Here is a 20773-nt window from a genome sequence, read left to right on the forward strand (position 1 = left end):
TTAATAGTTTAGTTAATTGTTTGTGAGTGAACAATTTGAGAGTACAATGTACTAAGTATGTAAAGTCATTGTTGTCTGTGTCAGTACAGCAATTCTTATTCAAAAGCAAGTATGTACAATTTAATAAGATCATGATTAATAATCAATTTTGATATACCAGTATGTACTTTAGACAATAGAGGTAAACATTCCAACAAGTATTAACTTAACTGTGCCACAGACTGTGTTCAAGAGAGTTTTGTTTTTGGTATTAATAAAATCTATTTTGCTCACTTCCAAAGGCTATTCTAGTGCTGTTTTATTCTGTGATGAAAAAGGTTCAAATGAGAAATTGAATTGTCAAATTGAAAACTTAGTTCTGAAAAATTTTTTAACCTCCTTGCCTATAGGTGTAGAGTGACATTCTGAAACAAATTATAACTTTTATACATCACAAGTTGTTGAAAAAGGTAGGGTCACTGAATTTTCTGCTACTTGTCAGAGTGAAAGATACTAGTAAACAAAATGAGCAAACATAAAAAGATCACTGTGGTTGGTGACCAACATTCAATATACAATTGAGATTTTCCATTACATTGCAGACCTGATATCATGTGCAAATACTGTGTTGTTGGCAAAAGTTCTAATCTTGTTAACTTTGTTGGAAGATTTACTGTTACATTTACATCCAGACAATGGACACAGCCATTGTTTTCATAATGTTCTGTTGTCACCCTGATAAGATGACATTTGGCCAACACTTGATAGGTCTAGGTCATTTCATATATTTTCCTTAGTTAGGCACAGTGCCCAAAACTAATTATGTTAAGACAACATTCTTTGATTAATATTCATACCTACTTAATTCTGTATATACTGGAGACCATGGAAAAGTTGCCTTCATGATGTAATCTTTAACCTCCTTGGTATAACATTTATATTTGGAAACCTAATGCATAAATTTCCTCATCTTGCATTGTACGATCTGCAGCATGTTTAAACACTTTTCTTTGGAAATGGCCTAAAATTGATGCGCAGATAAGTTATATCCATACAAATTCAACTTGGCCTTTCAAAACAACATTTACTGAGAAAAACACCCCTTCGTATTAGTCGATTCGCCCATCCGGGAAGTCATATGATGTTGACAAGATGGCGGCTGTGTCGGTGAAAACTGTTGGCAAGCTTTTGTTTTTCTTCACTTTCTTCTCAACAGGTGAGTTTCCCCCAGAGTTTCTCACATGGCAACAATATTTCCATGATGTTTCTTCAATTGCAAGCATTGCATTCGGCATGAGCGGCTGGATCATTGAAAAAAGGTGTTTCGACTCGTCGCGACTGGAGGGGCAAGTTTGTAGGAAGGTGGCACCTTTCAGTGGGGTTGGCGGAAACGGCTGCCCGGTCGGTCGGCGGAAACCCCTGCCCGGTCCGGTCCGGAGGTTGAGATTGGGGGTTTCTAGTATTGCATACAGCAGAGTAAGGTATCTAGTGCAGCTGCGCCTTCTTGCAGCAGAAAGCATTGTAATCTCAATATTAAACATACACCCATCGTAGAATAAACTTATACAAAACCGTGTCGAAATTTTGGACGGGGTTTTGGTTGGAAAAAGGCTGGTAGTATTCTGTATCTAAATCACGACGAGGGTAATCGTGAACATGCTGTAAATCCGATCGTAATTACGGCCTTATTTACGGGGCGCTATCACGTGGAGAGCGGTCGGTAATATTAAGAATATTCATCTTCTGAATACCATGTAGACGGAATATTAATAAGAACATAATTGATTGTTAATCAAACAGCCTGAAACTGCAATTCTTTGATTGATCACGATAATATTTTCTCACACGTCGGAAATGAAGAAACCCGCAGACAATAAAGATTAAACCAAGGATAGAGCGGCTAGAGCACAAATAACACTGCGATAAACAACGTGGGCATGGTCGGCTCGAGAAAATTTTTTGATTAGCAATTAATCTTCAACACGAATGACTCATACCCTGATCAATGCCCACATCTTATTTGTCTAAAGCTAATTCCGAAGAGCAAGTAATAATAAAGTTTACTACTGTCCCCTATTAGAAGCGTCTCACACATATCCACGTGTGTATTTCGGGGTCAACGACCTAATGTGCGCCGCATGGAATGACGAAAACCTCCGATAAATTACACAATCCAATCAATCCAACCTACAGTTTTCTTATTTCAGAGTATATAATATAAAACTAGTCTAGTTTTATATTATATACTCTGAAATAAGAAGTAGTGTTGGGGATAACATTTTCGAAAAAAAAATCAAGGCGATAATCTTTTCTTACTGTGAGGACACGCGGCTCATTATCGACCTTATTAGCGTTAATCTTAATTAGCTGGCATCACCGAAATCTGGTGTTTACCGTAAATGTGTGTAAGATCAAAATTACGCCGTTATTACGGTAATTACGGTAATGTTTACGATATTAGTGCTACTGTTCAACGTAGGGTCAGCCTACACGAGAAATGCACTTATAATTACTGTTGCGACAGCAAGCCATGTTGTTTACATTTGGTACACTCGAAACCCCCAAAACCAACCTCCGGACCGGACCGGGCAGCGGTTTCCGCCGACCGACCGGGCAGCCGTTTCCGCCAACCCCCTTTCAGTGTCTCTTGATGTTTGTCTTTCGAAGACTTCCAGGTGCAAGAAGTCCCAAGAAGCCTTAACTCATACCCTAGGGAAAAGTGAGAGCTTTGACTGTTAAAATTTGACTTGGAGATGTGTTCTCTATTTTGTTACACAAAAACAAATTTATCTAAAACCAAGGAGGTTATAACTTATATCACTTTAAATTTGTGATATAACCTCCTTGTCTAAAACCTTCCATATGATAAATCATGAAAGTTGCACTGGAAAAAGCCAAACTTTGCAAAAACATTGTTGTTTTTGTGTTCGTTACTGAGCCCTTGTGTTTAACTGTTTCAGCTATTTAACAATTCTATGTTAAGAACTGTAACAAAAAAAGTATTCCTAGCTCACCCACACATGCCATGGCCAGAGTTCTGAACCTGAACCTCTGGACCTGATGAGCATCTTTGAGTCTAGGTACTGTTACACAGCACTAGTTTAATACATGTTTTCCTACTGCACCCATTCACAACAATGTTACAAAGTAATGCAGTCACTTGTTGATCAAAACTTGAATCTTGAAGCTGTTGTCGCCTTTTTGCCAGTTGTATTCCTGCTCTGGGCAGAAACTCAGCTTCCATCTAAAGCCACCAGACATTTCCCATGTATGTGTGAAGTTCTTGAATTAAATTTAAAACAGTGCAATGGTGTCAACTATGATTGAAAGCAATTAAAATCCAATGTATGCCTTCCCTGCTTTGCAGTGACTGTAGTCTGGCTGGACCAATTGGAAGGTAATACCAATTGCATGGCAATTGATAGCCTCTACCAGGCTCCACATGTCGCTGAAAATTGTAGAACTTCTCCAAATAGACAATTAACACACTACTATTTAAAGAGGGCTCATGATAGAAGCCCTGAACAACTGCAGTCACAAACAGTACTAGTAGTATGTAGGTTTTGGTGGGCCATGCCCATCCTGGTGTTATTTGTCTATTTTGCCTATGTCTATTTCCAGCGACATGTGGAGCCTGGTAGAAGAAGGTGATTGTGTGATTGTTGCTAATTTACTAACGTTAACACCACCCCCCGTTAACACCAACAGCTTGCTTCACTCATTATTTTGCAAAACTGGTAATGTTTTTGCATGCAACATAGTCAAGCTGTATCATTCTGTAAAGCTATATTCATCTAATGTCGGTATAACTGACCATGATAGATATGTTGAAAAGTTTTATAATGTTTGATGAAGTCTTTATTTGTTGTCTTGCACACACAGCATCTTTACATGCTTGTCAAGTTTCTCAGTGTTCCCAGTTGTCTGATCTAATATGCATGCAAAAAGCTAGATCTAAACAAAACAGTAGGATGCACCAACATCACACCTCTTTCCCTCATCAGACACCGCATAGAAAACAATCAACAGACATAGAAAATAATCCAAATGGAGCTTATGATTGATTTAACAGTACTAGTCAAACACAAAACTGCGTGGTTAATGCAGAAATCTCATTAATATAGAAATCAGGACCAGATACCTGGAAATTATCAATGATATTTAAATGAACTCACATGAAGAGCTTTGAAAAGGGAAATCACATGACAAATGAAATTAAAGTACATGTAGGGGGAAAATATTGTGCAAAATTATTGAATATAGACTTTGTAGTGTAGCATATATGAACAGTCATGTGACTACCATTTACCTTGTGTATTGACACAATCAGAGTACAAGCCTAGGGCTTTTGCTCGGTCATTCTACCCATGTTAGTCACCTGTATGTTACTACTGTAATGCATTGATTTTGTGATGTGGAGCTACGTACAGTACAAGGGTTGCCATAACACAGACATGCCATAGCTGCTCTCATTTTGATTCATTTATCACCTTTGAATTTGAAAGATTCCTTGCAACAGTGATGGTTAAGGATTTGAGATATGCTAAATTTACAAGAGAAGACAATGAGTCTCAACCTCCTTGCTTTGACAAAAATGGTCACCTGTTGTATTGAGGTTACAATAGTTAGCGCCAAATGGCAACCACTCCAGACATCTGAATAATTATGTAATTGTAAGCTTCTCGCAATTCAGCCCCAGGCTGAAAAGAGAGAGTCCTCGGCCCACCCAATAATTATTAAAGTAGATGTTCCATTTTCCCATTTAATAACTTTCTGGTATTCTTTGCTTTTTCGTTCCAGTAAAGGCAATAGACTCCCCAACAGATAAGGAGATTTTGCAGTATCAGCTGCAGAGAGACAGCAGACATCATCACCATATGGGAGAGGTGCCCAGAATGACCATGGACACAGCCATCCTGAAGGTTAACACAAGCCTGGATTATGCTGTTCAGATATGGGCTGTGTCTGCTGAGTGTCACAAGGTTGGTAACTTTATCAAACTCTTGAATTTTGTGTTCAACTTCAATACAAAAAAGTTAGACTTATCAATCCTATATTCCTGACTGGTGCAACGTCCATTGAGAAGAGTGGTTACCTGGCATTGGGTTTGTTTTGTGTTTGATTCCTGTCATGTCAAACACTGGAAAAATGTCATACTGCTTTCCCTGCTTACCCCTTTGCATTTGAAAAAGAGATGGGCAGTTAAACACACACCACTACACCTTCTATAGTAATTGCCCAAAGTTGTGTGGCCCAATAGCTGAAAGTAGATGGGCACTGCCCTATGTGCCATTTGGCACAGAAAATAGTGTACTTAATAGTTCTCTTTAGAAACAGTAGCCAAATATGTCTAACACATGACATCATGGACATGTGCAATCAGTATGGAACCTTGCTATCACAGTTACATGATTGGAGGCTTACATCCATTTTTCCTGTTTTTTTTCCAGTGCAATATGTCCTTTATGATGGAGGTTGATCCTAGCATTCCAACTGAGCCCTTCCTGGTGCAGACTACCTTCATGACACACATTTCCATTGTAAAGGACAACCATGATGGCACCAATGACTCCATCTGCAGGTAGTTTACAATGTCATATCCTTTTATCCATCCTTTTTATATATCCAGCCTTCTGTTATATTTCAAAGTAGAATTAATCAATTTGCATGATAGTCTTGAAACATATAGAGCTGAGGTTGGAACTTGAATGATTTAATCAGGTTGGTAAGTCACTGAATAAAAAGATTCTTTGAATAAATCAATGACTAGATATTTCAAAATGCAAACTCAAAAAGTTAGTCTGGTCTGAGGAGGTGTCCTGAGGTGCTTACATGACATGTATGTTCTACCGGTAGTGACATATCATCACTATAACAATGGCTCAAGATGCGATGGTTCTGTTCATTAATGTAGATGTGTGGAAAGTTTTTCTTTCGATTTTTTAAAAGTTCATTTTCTGACTTGTAACGTTTTAACCCAGTTTAGACAAGTTGTTTGGAGAACATGGTGAATACCAGATGTTCATCAATGCCAATGGACCAAGTGAAGAAAACAAGTTTGACTGTCCTGTGTATCCAGATAAAGACCCCATTGACAGCAACATCCGTAAGTAATACAGAAATATATTATGACAAACAAAATGTATTATTCTGAGTTATAAAGCAACTGGGGATTTAGAATATGCCACTTAATAGTGTTCAAGTGACCAACATTTTGACATTGTACAAAAGTGTATGTATGAAGAGCAATGATGCAAACAATTAAGGTTGAACATTGCAGTCTGATGTTTTGTAATGATTGTATTTTGCCATTTTCAGCCATCCTGGTTGCCTTCTGCATCTATGTGGGACTAGTTCTCCTCTTCTTGGCTGTCAGACAGTTGTACTATACAATTGGCAGGTATGTAACAGTTGTAAAACACTCTAGTGTGTGCTGATTTTTGTAACTTCATATTTCCTTTATGCCTGTTTGTACTGACTTCTTACTCTGCAAGCAGAATTTAACTTTGGCTTTATTGAATTAAATAAATGTGTTTTAGGTGAACAATTAGAAAACATGATAAAACAGAGAACCCAACAAAAATACCTAAAACATCGAATTTCTGCTGTGGCAGTACTAATTTGTACTTTCCTCCCCCCTTCAGGTCTCAGTACGCTTGGTTTATTGGCTATTTTCCATTTCGAGAAACAGACAGGCTGGTGAATTCAGTAAGTACATATATATGTGTCACTGGTCAATTTTGTTCTTCAACTGTGATATTTGTCCTTAACCTCTTCTGCAGTTCCAATTTAAGTCACTAGGGTCGGGATGCACAAATGCACAAACCTAGCACAATGAGACATCTATGCCATTCCCACAGGACTTAGGAGCACCAAGTCCATCCTCCACAGCTACAGAAGACAGAAGCCAGACAGTGGCCAACTCCTCTACACAGCCTGCCTCACAAGGGATACGTAGACTCCGCTCCTTAGACACATTCAGAGGGTATGTTTGCTCAATCTTCCATGGGCCTCAAATTCAAAACTATCTTGACAGCCATACATTTATTGATTTTGGCTTGTGCCCTTGCAAAAGGAGATCTTTTTGACATAAGAGGAATGATATATATGTGGTATAAATTTAAAAAGCTATTTGAATACATCATCATTTGAATACCAGGGAATTCTTTGTGAAGGTAAAAAATAAGAGGAGGTGCCTCTAGCATTTTAAAGGGAAAGGGCTAGCAACCCCTCCCATAAAGATACACCCTGCTACAGAAACAGCAAGGTAACTTGCTTCCCTATATGCAAGTAAACACTAGAAGGTGAACAACAGTAACATTGTTAGTTCAGGTGTTGTAGATGAACAAAGGTCCCTGTAAGAAGGAAATTTGTGACTGGTTGGTATTTTTCAGGTTGTCGTTAGCTGTGATGGTTTTTGTAAACTACGGAGGAGGGGGATACTGGTTCTTCAAACATGCCAGGTGGAATGGTAAGGTCATCAAAGGACTTTGTAACAATTGCAATACTGTAGGAGATACAGAGTTAGTAGGTAGCAGGAACAAGGTCAATTTGCATTCTGATATATAGTCACTGTGACTATATATCCGAAGGGATGTAAAATGGGGGTCTACTGTTCGATGGGGTTTCTTGAGCATGTTACAACAGCCTCATTACTAAGATGGGTACCTATAGCTACTGGCTGTAATGATTTGCCAAGGTGAATTACACAAGGTGAAGTCTTTAAATCACTACTTGCCAGCTGACCTAACCTAATACATGAACACTTTGTATTAGAACAATTGAAAACTGTAACTATTCTTTTTTCGTTGTAGGCCTCACAGTAGCAGACTTGGTCTTTCCTTGGTAAGCAGATATTTCTCAATGATTATGTTCACTCCAGCTAATCCGTTTGCAACATAAGAAGAAATTATACATTGTGTAGAAGTAAGCAAAATTGAACTAAGGAGAAAGTGAGCCTTTAAGAGATACAAAATCTTCTTAGTAATTTACAATGACTTAATATCATGATGGACTGTTAGTTCTTAATGAGGCCTTAAGGATTTAGGATTTGGGCCGTCTAGCAGCTCTTTATGGTACAGTAGAAGCCGCTTAATTGCACAGCCTATTTACCAGCAAATTTCGTGCAATTATCCGGCTGGTGCAATAATGCGGAGTTATCCAGCTGGACCGCACCGGTTTGGGATTTTGGGATTTTGTGCAGTTAACAGAAGTGTGAGTTAATCCGTTGTGCAATTGACTGGCTACGGATTGCACTGTAGTGGAACTTTTGGTAACTTTCAAGTTTTGTAGTTTCTTACATATCCTTCTATTTGAATTGGTGGTTAGGTTTTCCGCATTCTCAACTGATGACCTTAATAAAAGGTGTAGAATGTTTGCTGACGAATCGCGTTGTTTTGTGCAGGTTTGTGTTTATAATGGGCACGTCCATCGCCCTGTCGTTCCGGAGACTGCTGAAGAAGGGCGTGTCCAGACTGAGTCTGCTGTTGAAGGTCATCCAGAGGACAGTCATCCTGTTCCTGTTTGGACTGTTCATCATCAACACCAAGAAAGGACGTGAGTGCAGACTCTACATCCTTCCTACAGATCCACACTGTTTTTTATTACACCTTGTTTGTCCTTTCATGAAGGCTTTTATGACTGTTGGCCTTTTTGGTGAAGGATTTTCTACCATCCCTGCTTTCTGGCTATTTCATGATCCTGAAACCTGGATTTGTAGTCATTAGTATTCGTGACTATTGTATACTACAGTATGATGTAGAAAAAAAGGACAAATAATAAGACAGTGCAATGTTTTATCTGGAAAAATCATCCGACCTTCTTCCTGTTCCAGACAACTCCTGGTCCACCCTGCGGATCCCGGGGGTGTTACAGAGACTTGCCCTGACGTACTTCATTGTTGCCCTTATGGAAGTGATAGGAGCTACAGCAGAGGACAGGAACTGGGTATGTCAGTCTTTTATCTGACAAATCAAAGAAATCTATCTGTCAAATATTGTAACCCGTCCATTCTCTTATCACCTCTCCTAGTGTCTAAACTTTTTCCTTCCTTTCCTGTCTTCCCTTCTCTTTTACTCCCTTCTGTTCCCTTAGTGACAGTGCTTCTTTCCAGGGTGATGTGTGCCCTTCTCTTCCCCTCTGTCATATCTCTTGCCATCTCCCAGTTCTGTACAGTTAGTTTCTCTCTTCATCGACTTTCACTTCATGACTTTTGATGAAGAAGAATCTGCCTGTGTACCCAAATAAGAGTGAAAGTGTGATAAAATTAAACAAAAAAATTATACTACTGGCTGATAAATGTTGAACTTGTGTACATGCCCAGTGCCCTCCTACCCCTGCTGCTGTACCAGTGGACCCCCCTACAGTTGCCGGTGGTATGGTCCATAGCTGCCATGTGTCCCCACATTAACTCCCCTTTTCTCTTGTATGTTTGTGTATGAAAGTCTTGGAAACACCGAGGCTATCTGTCCCTGTACCTATTACAGACCTCGCGGATCGCGCCCATCCGGGACATCGTGAACTCCTGGGGGCAGTGGCTGTTCATGATCGTGGTGGTGACGCTCCATCTGGTGCTGATGTTTTGGCTTCAAGTCCCAAACTGTCCAATGTAAGCAAGCTTTATTTGATAACCGGTCACTTCTACTAGTCTAGGATAAAAGTACCAGAACTTAACCTTCTCTCTGTGAAGTAGCCTTATTGCACCAAGTTTATATTTGTTACATTGTTAGGCAGCAGAGAGAACGTTGATATTTGAGAAAATTCCCTTTCAACAGTTTTTTGGGTCATGATCCTTTTGTTCTGTCAATGTCAAATAGTCCACTGCAGTTCTTTGAAAAATTAATGTTACATTCTGATGTGCAAAGGCTCAAAATCAGCTCATGATTTCTTTTGCAGATTTTGTTATAAGACTAGTATAGAATTAGTTTGTGAGAAGGTGTTCCAGTTTGAAATACTGTAAACTATCACATCAAAAACCATGAGCATAAAACCGCTGCAAAAATGTGAAGAATGACAGTAGATGTTTGCCCTCCCCAGTGGTTACCTGGGCCCTGGTGGTCTGTCTGACATTGCCCACTACAACTGTACTGGAGGAGCCACTGGGTACATAGACAGGGCCGTCTTCACTGATGACCACATCTACCAACATCCAACACCAATTGTAAGGCATTACCCACACTTCTAACCTTTGCCTTGGTGATGCTTTACTTGCATTTGTTTGTTTGCTGGTTTGCTTTTGAGATGACTTTAAAAAAGTGTGAATTTTTCTTTGTGAGAAAGTTAGCTTAAAGGAACGATTCAATTAATAAAGTGAGAAGTTCAGTAAATAGCTATGGGTGATTTTGTATTGAATCATAACGTGCCTTGAACCCAGAAACAGGCCTCATACATTGTATGTCATTTTGTAGACTGTTTACAAGACAGAAGTGCCCTTTGAGCCAGAAGGACTTCTTGGCACGCTGACGTCTGCTCTACTCTGCTTCCTGGGACTTCAGGTAAAGAACATGTACATGTACATAATTATGTACTACTGTGTCTTCACAAATAGAGTTTGGAAGCAACTCATTATTGATACTGTAATTGTAAGTCTTTCATCAAAGTGGCTCAGGAATTTTTAAGAAGTGTCTTATGATTTTTCTGTATCTGGTTTGACTGAATAAGATAAACTGTGAACTATTGCCATTTGTATCTTTAGTTTGGAAATTGAATCATAAACTTTATAGCCAAATCTGATTATTTGTTTAACAAATTTGTTCAAACCCTTGTAGTGCCCAGTGACACATACCGGTAGGACCCAGTGTTATGATTGGTTGATTCTTGTGTTGCAGGCTGGGAAGATCCTCTTGACCTATCCACAGAATGGTGCCAGGGTGGGCAGGTGGTTAGGGTGGGCTGTGGCAACGGTCAGTACTTTTCTGTAGACTTCCACAGAATGTCATCAACTGCTGCATAACAGGCACTTAAGTAGTCTCTCAATATAACATAGTCACCTGCTATATGTTTCTGTCTTGTAGAGTAAGTCCCATGTAGATGTAACAAGTTGTGAAATATTGATGTTAGAAACTGGAATTGTCTTGACAGGGAGCCATTGGTGGGTTACTGTGTAATGGAAGACAGAACGAAGGATGGATTCCACTCAACAAGAACCTGTGGTAAGTGTATGCAGCCTGCATCAAGCTGAATTATCTCTGAACCTGTGTGTTGTTAAAAGTTTGTTAAATGCTGTTATAATGGAGGCTCTGCTGTGGTTAATGTTGGTTGCAAATATGTACTCTACACATTCAATAGAAATTGTGTTTTTACAAATTATAATGGATAGGATAGCTGAAGATATTATTCATGCATAAAAAGGACCTCTATCAACCTTCCTTTAAACTGCAGATGACAAGCATGCCAATCCTTTGGAGAACCTTATTGTTCTGATTTAAGGTTTACTTTTTATCTTATATCATAGTGGATACTCCTTTGTCTTGTGCACAGGTCGCTGTCGTTTGTGCTAGTCCTGTCCTGTTTTGCCTTCGTGCTGCTGTCTGTGTGTTACATCATCGTTGATGTCAAACAGTGGTGGACGGGAGCTCCATTCTACCAAGTCGGTAAGGAAAATTCTAGACTGGGCTTGTAACCACAATGATACCTAGTACTTGCTACACTGTTAGTTAATCTGTGCAGTATGATTGTACTGATTTAAAAAAAAATGACAAACAGCAACACTCTACAGCTGTAGGTATGGTATGTGCAATGTATAGAGATAAATTTTGTGGGATTTGAAGTTGTATACGTATGGGGATGTAGAGCCCTTGTTTTCTTGTGGAGTTTGTGGAAAAACTCCAGTGACTGAAAAGTTGTTTCCCCTGCATTACAGGTATGAACTCCATCCTGGTGTATATAGGTCATGAGCTGTGTGCAGACAAACTGCCCTTCCAGTGGGCGGCATCGCCGACACACGCCAGTCAGCTGGCTACAGACCTGGTCGGGACAACGTTATGGGTTCTCATTGCAGTGTGGCTTCACTACAAGAAATTCTACCTCAAGATATAGTCTTCTTCCAATCATTCATCGCAGTGTCCTACTTTAAACTGAAACTGTACAGTTTTTTAAAACCTCTTTGCACTCTTTTCCCATGTACGGAAACAAAGTGTCAATCTCTACTCTTTATGGTCAACCATATCAAATTGGAACATTTTGGTGTAATTATTGGTCTTACACTGTGGCTTGTTAATGATATTATCATATAAAAACAAGCATTTGCTTCTTGTTGGATGGAAATGGCATCTTAAGTTATGGCTGTTGTATAGCCACCTTAAGTATATTCTGAGGGGAAATGGGGAAGTTGTATGTGATCTGTCTTCTTTTGAGCACCACCATTCCAATTTTTGATGAAGGTTAGACATGCATCTAACCGCTTAGATTTCTGCTTGCGTATACTGTATGTACAACTGTATATTACCTCAGGATATTATTTCAATCAACTTAGTTTTGCCTTTTCTCATTGCTTCAAATGCACCAAAACAATCTCCTTACTTTATCCAGTTGTGGTAACCTACCAGTAACATTCCAATGTTAAAAGAAGCTGGTCTTTTTTTCATTGATTTTGTAGTTATCACAGTATTACCTGTGTTTACAATCAATCATGGAAAATATCAATGATTACATGAGCCTGTAACAAATTTGTCTACATTTTATACTGAAATGCTCAATATGTGTACATGATTTGTATGTGTTTGTAAACTCTGAAAAGACCTTGTGTTGTTATGTAATTTGGGTAAAGTTTAAACCATACACACCAACATATGTTGGTGACAATGTTTAACATAAAAATAGAGAGGTACTGAGGCTGTGATACTACAGGCAATGTTTGTTCAATGATGGAATTTTAAATTTTTTTATAACAGTATTCTATGAAATATATGATATACCTAATATATATCATTGTCGAAATCTAGTAACAGTACCAAATCAAATGTTGGTTGAGACAGTTTGATAGATCTAAATTAAGAAATACACCCCATCAACAGACAGTTGCCTAATATATAAGTATACTTCTCTCTGTTTACCTTTTGCTTAACAAGGAAACATGACCATTTGTATATGGGTGCAATCTCTGTAACTTTGTTGTTAATTGAAACATAAACATGAAATACTGAATCATAATCACCAAGGGATCCTTGTCTTTAATCAGACCTAATAGAACCAATAGTGTAAATAATGTTAGGCACAATAATAGAGTAATAATTGAAAATCCTACAAGGCAGACTGATGAGAAAAAGGGCGATCATCAAATCAGAAAATATTGGGTGCATTTTGGAGTTGGCAAATGAAACTGCTCTCTTGCTAGGGAGTATCTTGTTTGGCTTTAAAGTTTAAAGACACTGTTTCCGACAAGCTGTTTCCAAATAATAATCATGATATGATAGTATAGTATAATATGACAGATAAAGAAACAAAAACAGTTCATCAGTGTCATCAGTATATTCTTTAACCCCAGAATATTCTACATACAATGTCATACATTGGCAATAGTGGAACCATTCAGGCAATAAAACCAACAAAGTTAAACCTTGCATGAGGTGTATTCAGTTGAAGTACCTGTAACTTCAATAGTGCCACCACATATAGGTCAACTACATTATGAAAAACATAACCATCTTTCTAGGATAAACAAGATTACAGCTCTTCACCAAAAGTAAGGAAAATCCCAATATTGCGTTTTAATAGTAAAACATTAAAATAAACCATTGAATGCATCAAGCGAATCTCTTACAATTGTTATCAATTCTTGAAGGGCTTTTCTTCTAAACTATATCTACACTAGTAAGGAGCCCTGTGGGTCACTTCAAATATGATAGAATAACTATCTTTTATTCATGTACAAGATGGAAGTTACCCAAGAAACATTTAGGAAACAACAGTTATTAGCTCATTTCCAGTAAAAAAACAAAAGCCTCAACTACATCCTTTACAACATTCACATGTACTGTGTACATGTACTAGACTTAACCACCAAACACATTTTGCATGTGTACACACATATGAGAGTAAGGCACTATTTTTCTATTATCATTATTATTACTGGTAATCACAGAAAAGTCAATCACATTATTACATTCCACATTGTTCTACACCTTTGTCATCAAACAACTGAAATCAAAGTTTAACTTTTTTTATGGATTCTAAACCTAGTTTCTAACAAACAAGTGCTAACATAAGATACGCAAAGGCACTAAGGACTTAGGCCACAGCAAGTAAAGTCTAGGGATGACAACCTCTGCAAACTCCAAATCTAATGCGAGAGGGAAAAAATAGATGGTAAAAAAACAAGATACCTACATTTGTGAAAATAAAGACCATAAACATTCTGCCAAGAATTGAAGTGACAAATGTATTCAGTGTTTCACTGGCAGCTACACACCACACCAGTGTCGCTTATATAAACACAAAGGTGGCTACCAAACGACATATTTTCCCATTTTCAATATTTTCTTGACTGTCATGCTAACCATCTCCGGAGGGTAACAAAATGTCTTTTTCTAATGTGGAAAAAATCAAGGCAAGCTCTGACATCATCTATAAAATTTACTTGCTGTGGCCTTACTAACATACATGCTTGATATGATACTGATATAATAAATTACAGACCAAAGTAACTTTGCTACGACGAGATAATTTACAACCGATAGCATATTGCAGAGGCAAAGTTCGACAAATAGTAATTGCAGCCATAGCCTTTTTGTCAGCATACACTCAAGTGTAATATGGTACATATCTATGGGTTATGGTGGTCAAAAAGCATGTTTCAGGCCATGTTGATTCCATTATATGGATGATATCCTCTGGGAACCCCCAAACTGATGTGCCAGAGAGTGAAATAAAATAGGCAAAAAAAGTTACAAAATTGGTCAGAAGGTTGAAACACACAGAGTATTCCAGTATACTGAACAATAGATTCTTCATTTTTGTTCTTTCACAATTCTTCTTCTTAGAGTTTAGAATTCACTTTGACATTCAATAACATTCAATTTGTTTACTGCATATATGCGCTAATTCTACAGCTGCTTCGTATGATTTACAGTTTGGTTGAAAACTTTTTTTCTTGGAAAGGGACAAAAACTGACATGCGGATTTCATTCAAAATTATTACTGAATCAACATGGACTTACATGTAAAACATGGCAAGTTTAGGTCCAATGATTCTAGCATGATTTTCCATTAAACAACATAAGTACTGTAATCTCCATCCTTAGTTCTGTTAAGAACCTATTCTTTCATTAGCTTCCAATGGTATTAAGATAAATGTAAGGAAGAAAAATGAGAATTTTGTGCATCTTTCTAAAAACACTAAACTAACAGTAACAATAACCGTTACAATTGTGTTGCATTTTGTGACAGTTCACACAAAGCACACTCTTTTAAACACTAAGTAACTTAAAGCAAAATTCTCCCAAAGCAAAACATACAACTTCATACAACAGGCTAGGTACAAGTAACATCAAGGTTTTGTCGGAGATCTGCAATATTCTTATGGGCTTAAATACTCTCAACAATTCAGCCCCCCACTATACATACATACATACAATAGCATTATAAACACCCTGCTTTTGACCATTTCCACTTTACATAATCTCAACAACAACAAATTGAAGCTAGATTAACATAAAATACTACCACACACCCTTACCAACAACATGCTTTCTTTTTATATTTATTTCTAAGAGAAAAAAAAGGTTCATTTTCTTTAACTTTGTGTATAAAATTTTGTCCATGAACATTTCCTTGTATCTTGAACAGAGTCACGGAAGTATGTTTTCTCTGGTCACACTACAGGGACTGTACAGTAATTATCAGAGTGAATGCTTGTGCGGCTGCACTGGCACCTGTTAAACGGAAGCAGAAATAGTTGTTCCCCTTGTGAGCTGTCAGAACACAGTAGCTACCACCACCACCACACCATAAAAGATGCAAGGATGTACATTCAATCTGATACAAAAATACCTTATGATAACAACTACATGAGATAACATTGGGCTGATATTGTTTCTTTTGTCTACAACAAATGCTGACGGTTACTCAAATATGCACAATCATATATACATGAAATTATAAGGTAGTATCATTCGCAGGTAACAGCTATGCCATGCTCTGATATGTAAATCTTTCTGCTTGTCTGTCTTGAAGCTTGCATGTGCCACCTTAACCCCTTACACATGCCCACAGGTGTTACTAAGAGGGAGGGAAAACAAAAAGAGCAACATGTGTGAGGAACTCAACAAGGAAAAGTGCAATTTGGAAACACGGGGTTGGGAACTGGGAAAGAAAGAAGGCATTACACCAAGGTGCAAGTGGTGGAACCATGCACACATGAGGTAGCAGAACACAGTATTTTCCATAAATCCCCATAGCCAATAGCAGTTCAGGCACAAAGTAGTGCTTCACAGTACTTAAAAGAGCCATAGAATACTTCTGTGCACATCAGTAAGGCAGCAACTGTGGTTAATGGTAGATCTAGAAGAAAATGTCAGTTTTGAGACTACAAACAAACAAACAAACTTGTATATATGATTATTTGGGTTGGAATATGATATCTGTTCAGTCGGTTTGAACTTTACAAATAGATGTGGTTACCGCCAACTGTACTGTTGTGCGTTGGCTGCAGTATGATGACCTCGACTTTGGGTCATATAAAAGTGGTTTTGAAAAGAAGTGAGTAGGAGAACTTCGGCCCATTTTTAAGTATTTTGTAGACTGCACCCCAAACTTCCACATACCGGTATTCAATTTTTGTAAACTGATTTATGCACTCTGCTACATATTTTGATTCATCAAACCTTCTCACATTGGGGTCCTTAATTACCATGTAAATCCCCATAGGTGTGTTCTGCTACCTTAAAGAATCAAATGCAATGCATTTCACATGCACCACCTAGCAGAATGAAATAGAAGTGCAGAACAAACCAATTGTGAAGTACATTGAATGTAGCTCACAGAGGATTACTGCCAGGCATTTTACATTCCTGCTAAGCTGCATACTAATATCATAGAATATACTAGTAATTAGTGCCATTTCTTCAAAGGTACCCACGATATACATTGTAGTATTCTGAAAACAGCATTTTTCACTATCCATGGCACTAGAAGATTGATAAATATCATATCTATTTCAATCCTAAGCTTGTTATACATGTATGAAAAGAAAACAATGTTCACCATATTCCTACCGGACAATTATCTTACAGTTTTTCTCACACAAAACCAGATACAGCATTTATATGATAAAATTCATCAAGAAATTAAACTATGTTTTAATGTAAGAAACCTCTGTCATGCATAAAAGCATGTCTGCTTCTGTGACACAAATCAAAACTGACATCTTTTGTTGCCTGTCAAGTTCCAAGAAAAGTAGAATATCAAGCTTTTCTTCCTGTAGATTATGACTGTGCTCTGAAGATCTGGTCTTGTGTCAGAAAGTAACGACTGGACGTCAATGTTGTCTAACCTTTTCTCCCTAGAAAACAGCGTTCTTTATGCTTGGCATAGCTTCACTCACATTCTGGTCCAGCCTCCGATATCCCCCGCCGCTGGGCCGCCGGCTTTTCCTGTCCCGTAAACCTGCCCGACCTTCTATGATGATGGCTATGATCTACATAACAAACAAACAAACACTGGTCACAAACAGCCCTGTCACATACATTTAGAGTAGGAGGCGTAAACCCCTAAACATGATTTAGGCCATGTTGATTTGATTATATGGATGACATCCTCTGGGAACTCCAAAATTGATGCGAGCGAGCAAGGAGCTTTTATCAGATAAAGCTCCTTGGAGCGAGCGAATAAAAAAAAAGTTTGGCAAAAAAAAAAAAGCTGGCTTCAGTATGTAATCAAAGTGGCCAGCAAGGTTGAACGTAGGACTACAAACACATAGTATGGTATACCAACAGTTAGATGTTGCGACCAGTACATCATACGGGTGCAAAACATTTCTTTTCTTCTTGGACCAATCTGAAATAAACAGACCTGAAAAAAAAATCAGACGAACGGGGTTCGACAATTGCAAAATGGACACACTATGTCGGTGGGTGTTTGGGGTCTTACCGGGCCAAAAAGACAACAAAAGCGAAGTGAGTAGAGGTTATAGTCACTTGTACCAAGTTTCTATAGGCAAAGGTACAGAGACAGTTAGCCTTTATTACATGAAGATGGGATTTTAAAATGCCAGTGGTAGTCCAATGTTCCTTTGTAGAGATTCCTTTGTAGCAAAATTGACCAATTACCATTGTTTTGAGTATAATCAGTTCTCAAGTTTCCACAGACAATCAGGTCCAGGTTCACGTCCACCTGGAAATGATCCTCTGGACCTGAACGGGACCTATCCCGAATTTACTGGTACATGTACAAACCCCTACCAAAAATCCTTTTTTTCTTTCTTTCTGTCCTTTCACATCTTATTCTTTGACTTTTGAGATTTATTTTGGCATTCTATGGCATCATTTATCGATTTTCTTATACTTTTTTTTCAATCTACGGAATATTTGTGCTCATTTTACAGCTGCTTTGCACAATTTACTGTGTGGTCCAAAACTTTTTTTTTTTTTGGAAATGGCCGAAAATTGATCCCAGATTTCAGTTTTATCATACTAATGGAGTTTGTAACAGAGACTAGATTGTAGTTATGCCTTTCAAACTTTTTTTACTGGCAGCCAGTTTGTTTTCACAAGGATAAGTACAAAAAATTCAAACCCATTTGAATCACTTTTTGGTAGTCTCATATATAGTTATCCCCTAGACACAAGCATTACGAATCCTGTCTATAGTTACCACCTGTCCACCTACACCACTCATTGAACACAATATTGGTTCCCTGAGTGGTCCTCTTGGGCAGGTTTCACTGGTTGGGCTGGTTCTAAAAATTGAAGAACTGCAAGCATCACAGAAAAAATGGGATCCTCTGTCTTCCACTGCTTCCAAAATACTGTATATTGGGAAATGTTTGCTGTATATGTAGTTTGATGTTCCTGGATTGAGCTTTAAAGCAATGCAAATATTTTTTTTGGTTCTATCCACCTACATGTGTACCGGCCAACTTAAAACTGCCGTGAACACTCCAATTTCTCTCCAAAGCAAAATTAAATCACTTCAAACATTTCCCATTTTACATTAAGTCAAATCCAACAAAAAAAGAAGGTTTACCTTTTGTCTATTGTGGTAGGTGACATATCCTAGTACAATGAGTACACAGAAGGTCACAAAGTATGCCATGAAGTGTCCTTGTTTTGGCTCGTCGTCTAAGTCGTAGATATTAGCTTGAGCACCGAGGTCTTCTGTAACAAAGAAATTAAATAAACACTATAAGTGGTGTAAACATTTTATGCGCTGGTCTGTTTAACACAGTTTACTTGTCCAACTGTTGTCATAGACATTGTTTTAATCATACTTTAATTTCATCTTCTGAATTTTTCTTTGAACTCTGAACTCACCTAAAACGTAAACCTTAATCACCTATATGACAACTGCTACTTAAATGAGTACAACATTTCCAGCCACAAACATATCAAGTGAAATCAACACAGAACAATATCTTGAAGTAACAGGCCTTGCATTAAATGACTGCCAGAAATGCACATGAGTTGGCTTGGAAGTTGGAGGTCATGCTGATAGCCTCTACCAGAGGCTCCACATGTTGCTGGAAACACAGTAGAAACTGGCCAAATAGATAACATGACAGGAGCTAGCTGGCCGAGGAGTACATTTTGCGACCAAACCGTACTCCTCGGCCAGCTAGCTGCCCTGGCATGTTATCAAACTATTATGGTAATTTCTACTGCAACTTCAGCAACCTGTGGAACCTGGTAGAGGCTATTATTTTAATTTTAAATCAATTGGGTATAAAGTCTGTACAGACAAAAGAAGTTAAAGGTGCAAGCTTAGTGAGCAGGAGAAGGCGTATGTGTACCCACCTCAGAGCAGGAGGAGCCTTCCACATGTCACTATTAGTGCAAGCACAAGTCTGCCACACAAAGTCTACACAGCATGCTTGTTAAATCAGATTCTAAGTCTTAACAGGCAAATTAGTGGAGAAGACAGAACTTAAATGTGTTAGTCAGGATACGGAGTTTGTCTTCCTAAATGCCATACTCAACTGTCTATTGTGCATGGCTTTACTGTTTCCTGATCTACAGAGGTCTGCAGTGAGCTTTGTGAATGTCCCACCTCTAGACTACAGGATGACATATAAAACTCTCAACATAAACTCTCATAAGCATTATGCCTCCTATTCAAACTCTATGCTATGCTATGCAATGACATAACATGTGTCTGTAAAGCTTGCATCTTCTTTATATGACATTTTTGGCAGTAATACACCCGGCGTTCCCTTGATCATTGTGCAAGTTTTTAGCCAATGCTTGCAGGTTCCTAATCCCCGTGGAGCCAAGTGAAATATACAGTCAACTTCTAGTGATTTCTAAATTCTGAAACATTGTTGTGATCGACAATCACAGCTAAAGCTTGTTGACTGTGTGACAGGGGCATTATGAAAATCGCAGTGAGAGGGTGTGCTGGAATAAGGAGTACTCCTGGAACAAGTACTGTCAATGGCGTCAAAGGTACAGGATAGCCATGTATGCATCAACACTGTCAAATGTCTGACTCAGAGTTTTCCCTAGCGCCAGTCATTCTTTTGTTTGCAGACAGATTCTTGTTGCTAATGACAGACAGATATTATGCTCATTCTGTCATATTTACAGAGTTGGCATGTCTAGTATTTAACATATTGTTAAGAGCATGGGTTTGGTAGGGTGATGGG

At 38.3% G+C, this 20773-nt stretch overlaps 3 protein-coding genes across 10 annotated transcripts in view; 2 read left to right on the top strand and 1 right to left on the bottom strand.

Moving 5' to 3' along the window:
* Positions 1-280, top strand: part of LOC118412063 (set1/Ash2 histone methyltransferase complex subunit ASH2-like) — a gene marked incomplete in the record, with an annotated part of 21025 nt that extends 20745 nt beyond the window's left edge. Inside the window, 1 exon segment of the mRNA XM_035814666.1 lies at positions 129-280.
* A 655-nt stretch (positions 281-935) lies between these two features.
* On the top strand, positions 936-13131 carry LOC118410737 (heparan-alpha-glucosaminide N-acetyltransferase-like). Of its 3 annotated transcripts, none has more exons than XM_035812509.1 (19): positions 937-1195; positions 3347-3376; positions 4780-4961; positions 5430-5560; positions 5961-6085; positions 6298-6379; positions 6624-6687; positions 6840-6964; positions 7374-7450; positions 7794-7824; positions 8384-8535; positions 8813-8925; positions 9423-9586; positions 10015-10138; positions 10386-10472; positions 10806-10880; positions 11059-11129; positions 11458-11570; positions 11840-13131. In XM_035812509.1, exons 1-19 carry the CDS (start codon positions 1132-1134, stop codon positions 12013-12015), a joined length of 1986 nt encoding a protein of 661 aa, XP_035668402.1. In that variant the 5' UTR covers positions 937-1131; the 3' UTR covers positions 12016-13131. The 3 variants fall into 3 exon arrangements, with proteins under 3 accessions (XP_035668403.1, XP_035668402.1, XP_035668405.1); XM_035812512.1 differs by having other exon boundaries at positions 938-1195; positions 9465-9586; XM_035812510.1 differs by lacking the exon at positions 3347-3376 and having other exon boundaries at positions 936-1195.
* Positions 13132-13427: 296 nt separating this feature from the next.
* Positions 13428-20773, bottom strand: part of LOC118410735 (uncharacterized protein DDB_G0290685-like) — a 14418-nt gene continuing 7072 nt past the window's right edge. For 3 of the 6 annotated variants that reach the window (XM_035812506.1, XM_035812508.1, XM_035812503.1), the window contains 3 exons: positions 19159-19289; positions 17468-17611; positions 13428-16194 (listed from right to left, as the gene is read on the bottom strand). In XM_035812506.1, coding sequence (XP_035668399.1) covers positions 17477-17611; positions 19159-19289 — 266 coding nt within the window. In that variant the 3' untranslated portion in view covers positions 13428-16194; positions 17468-17476. The remainder of the gene's footprint in view (positions 16195-17467; positions 17612-19158; positions 19290-20773) is intronic. The other 3 variants (XM_035812505.1, XM_035812507.1, XM_035812504.1) reach the window with 3 other exon arrangements.

The sequence above is a fragment of the Branchiostoma floridae genome, chromosome 3 (genome assembly GCF_000003815.2).
Source record: "Branchiostoma floridae strain S238N-H82 chromosome 3, Bfl_VNyyK, whole genome shotgun sequence".
Lineage (NCBI taxonomy): Eukaryota > Metazoa > Chordata > Leptocardii > Amphioxiformes > Branchiostomatidae > Branchiostoma > Branchiostoma floridae.

Bases quoted from the DNA above. Each gene is read 5' to 3' on its own strand.
- LOC118410737 (XM_035812509.1), top strand. From the start codon at position 1,132: ATGGCGGCTGTGTCGGTGAAAACTGTTGGCAAGCTTTTGTTTTTCTTC. The intron at 7,451-7,793 runs GTAAGGTCATCA...TTTTCGTTGTAG, and splicing joins CAAACATGCCAGGTGGAATG to GCCTCACAGTAGCAGACTTG. The intron at 9,587-10,014 runs GTAAGCAAGCTT...TGCCCTCCCCAG, and splicing joins CAAGTCCCAAACTGTCCAAT to TGGTTACCTGGGCCCTGGTG.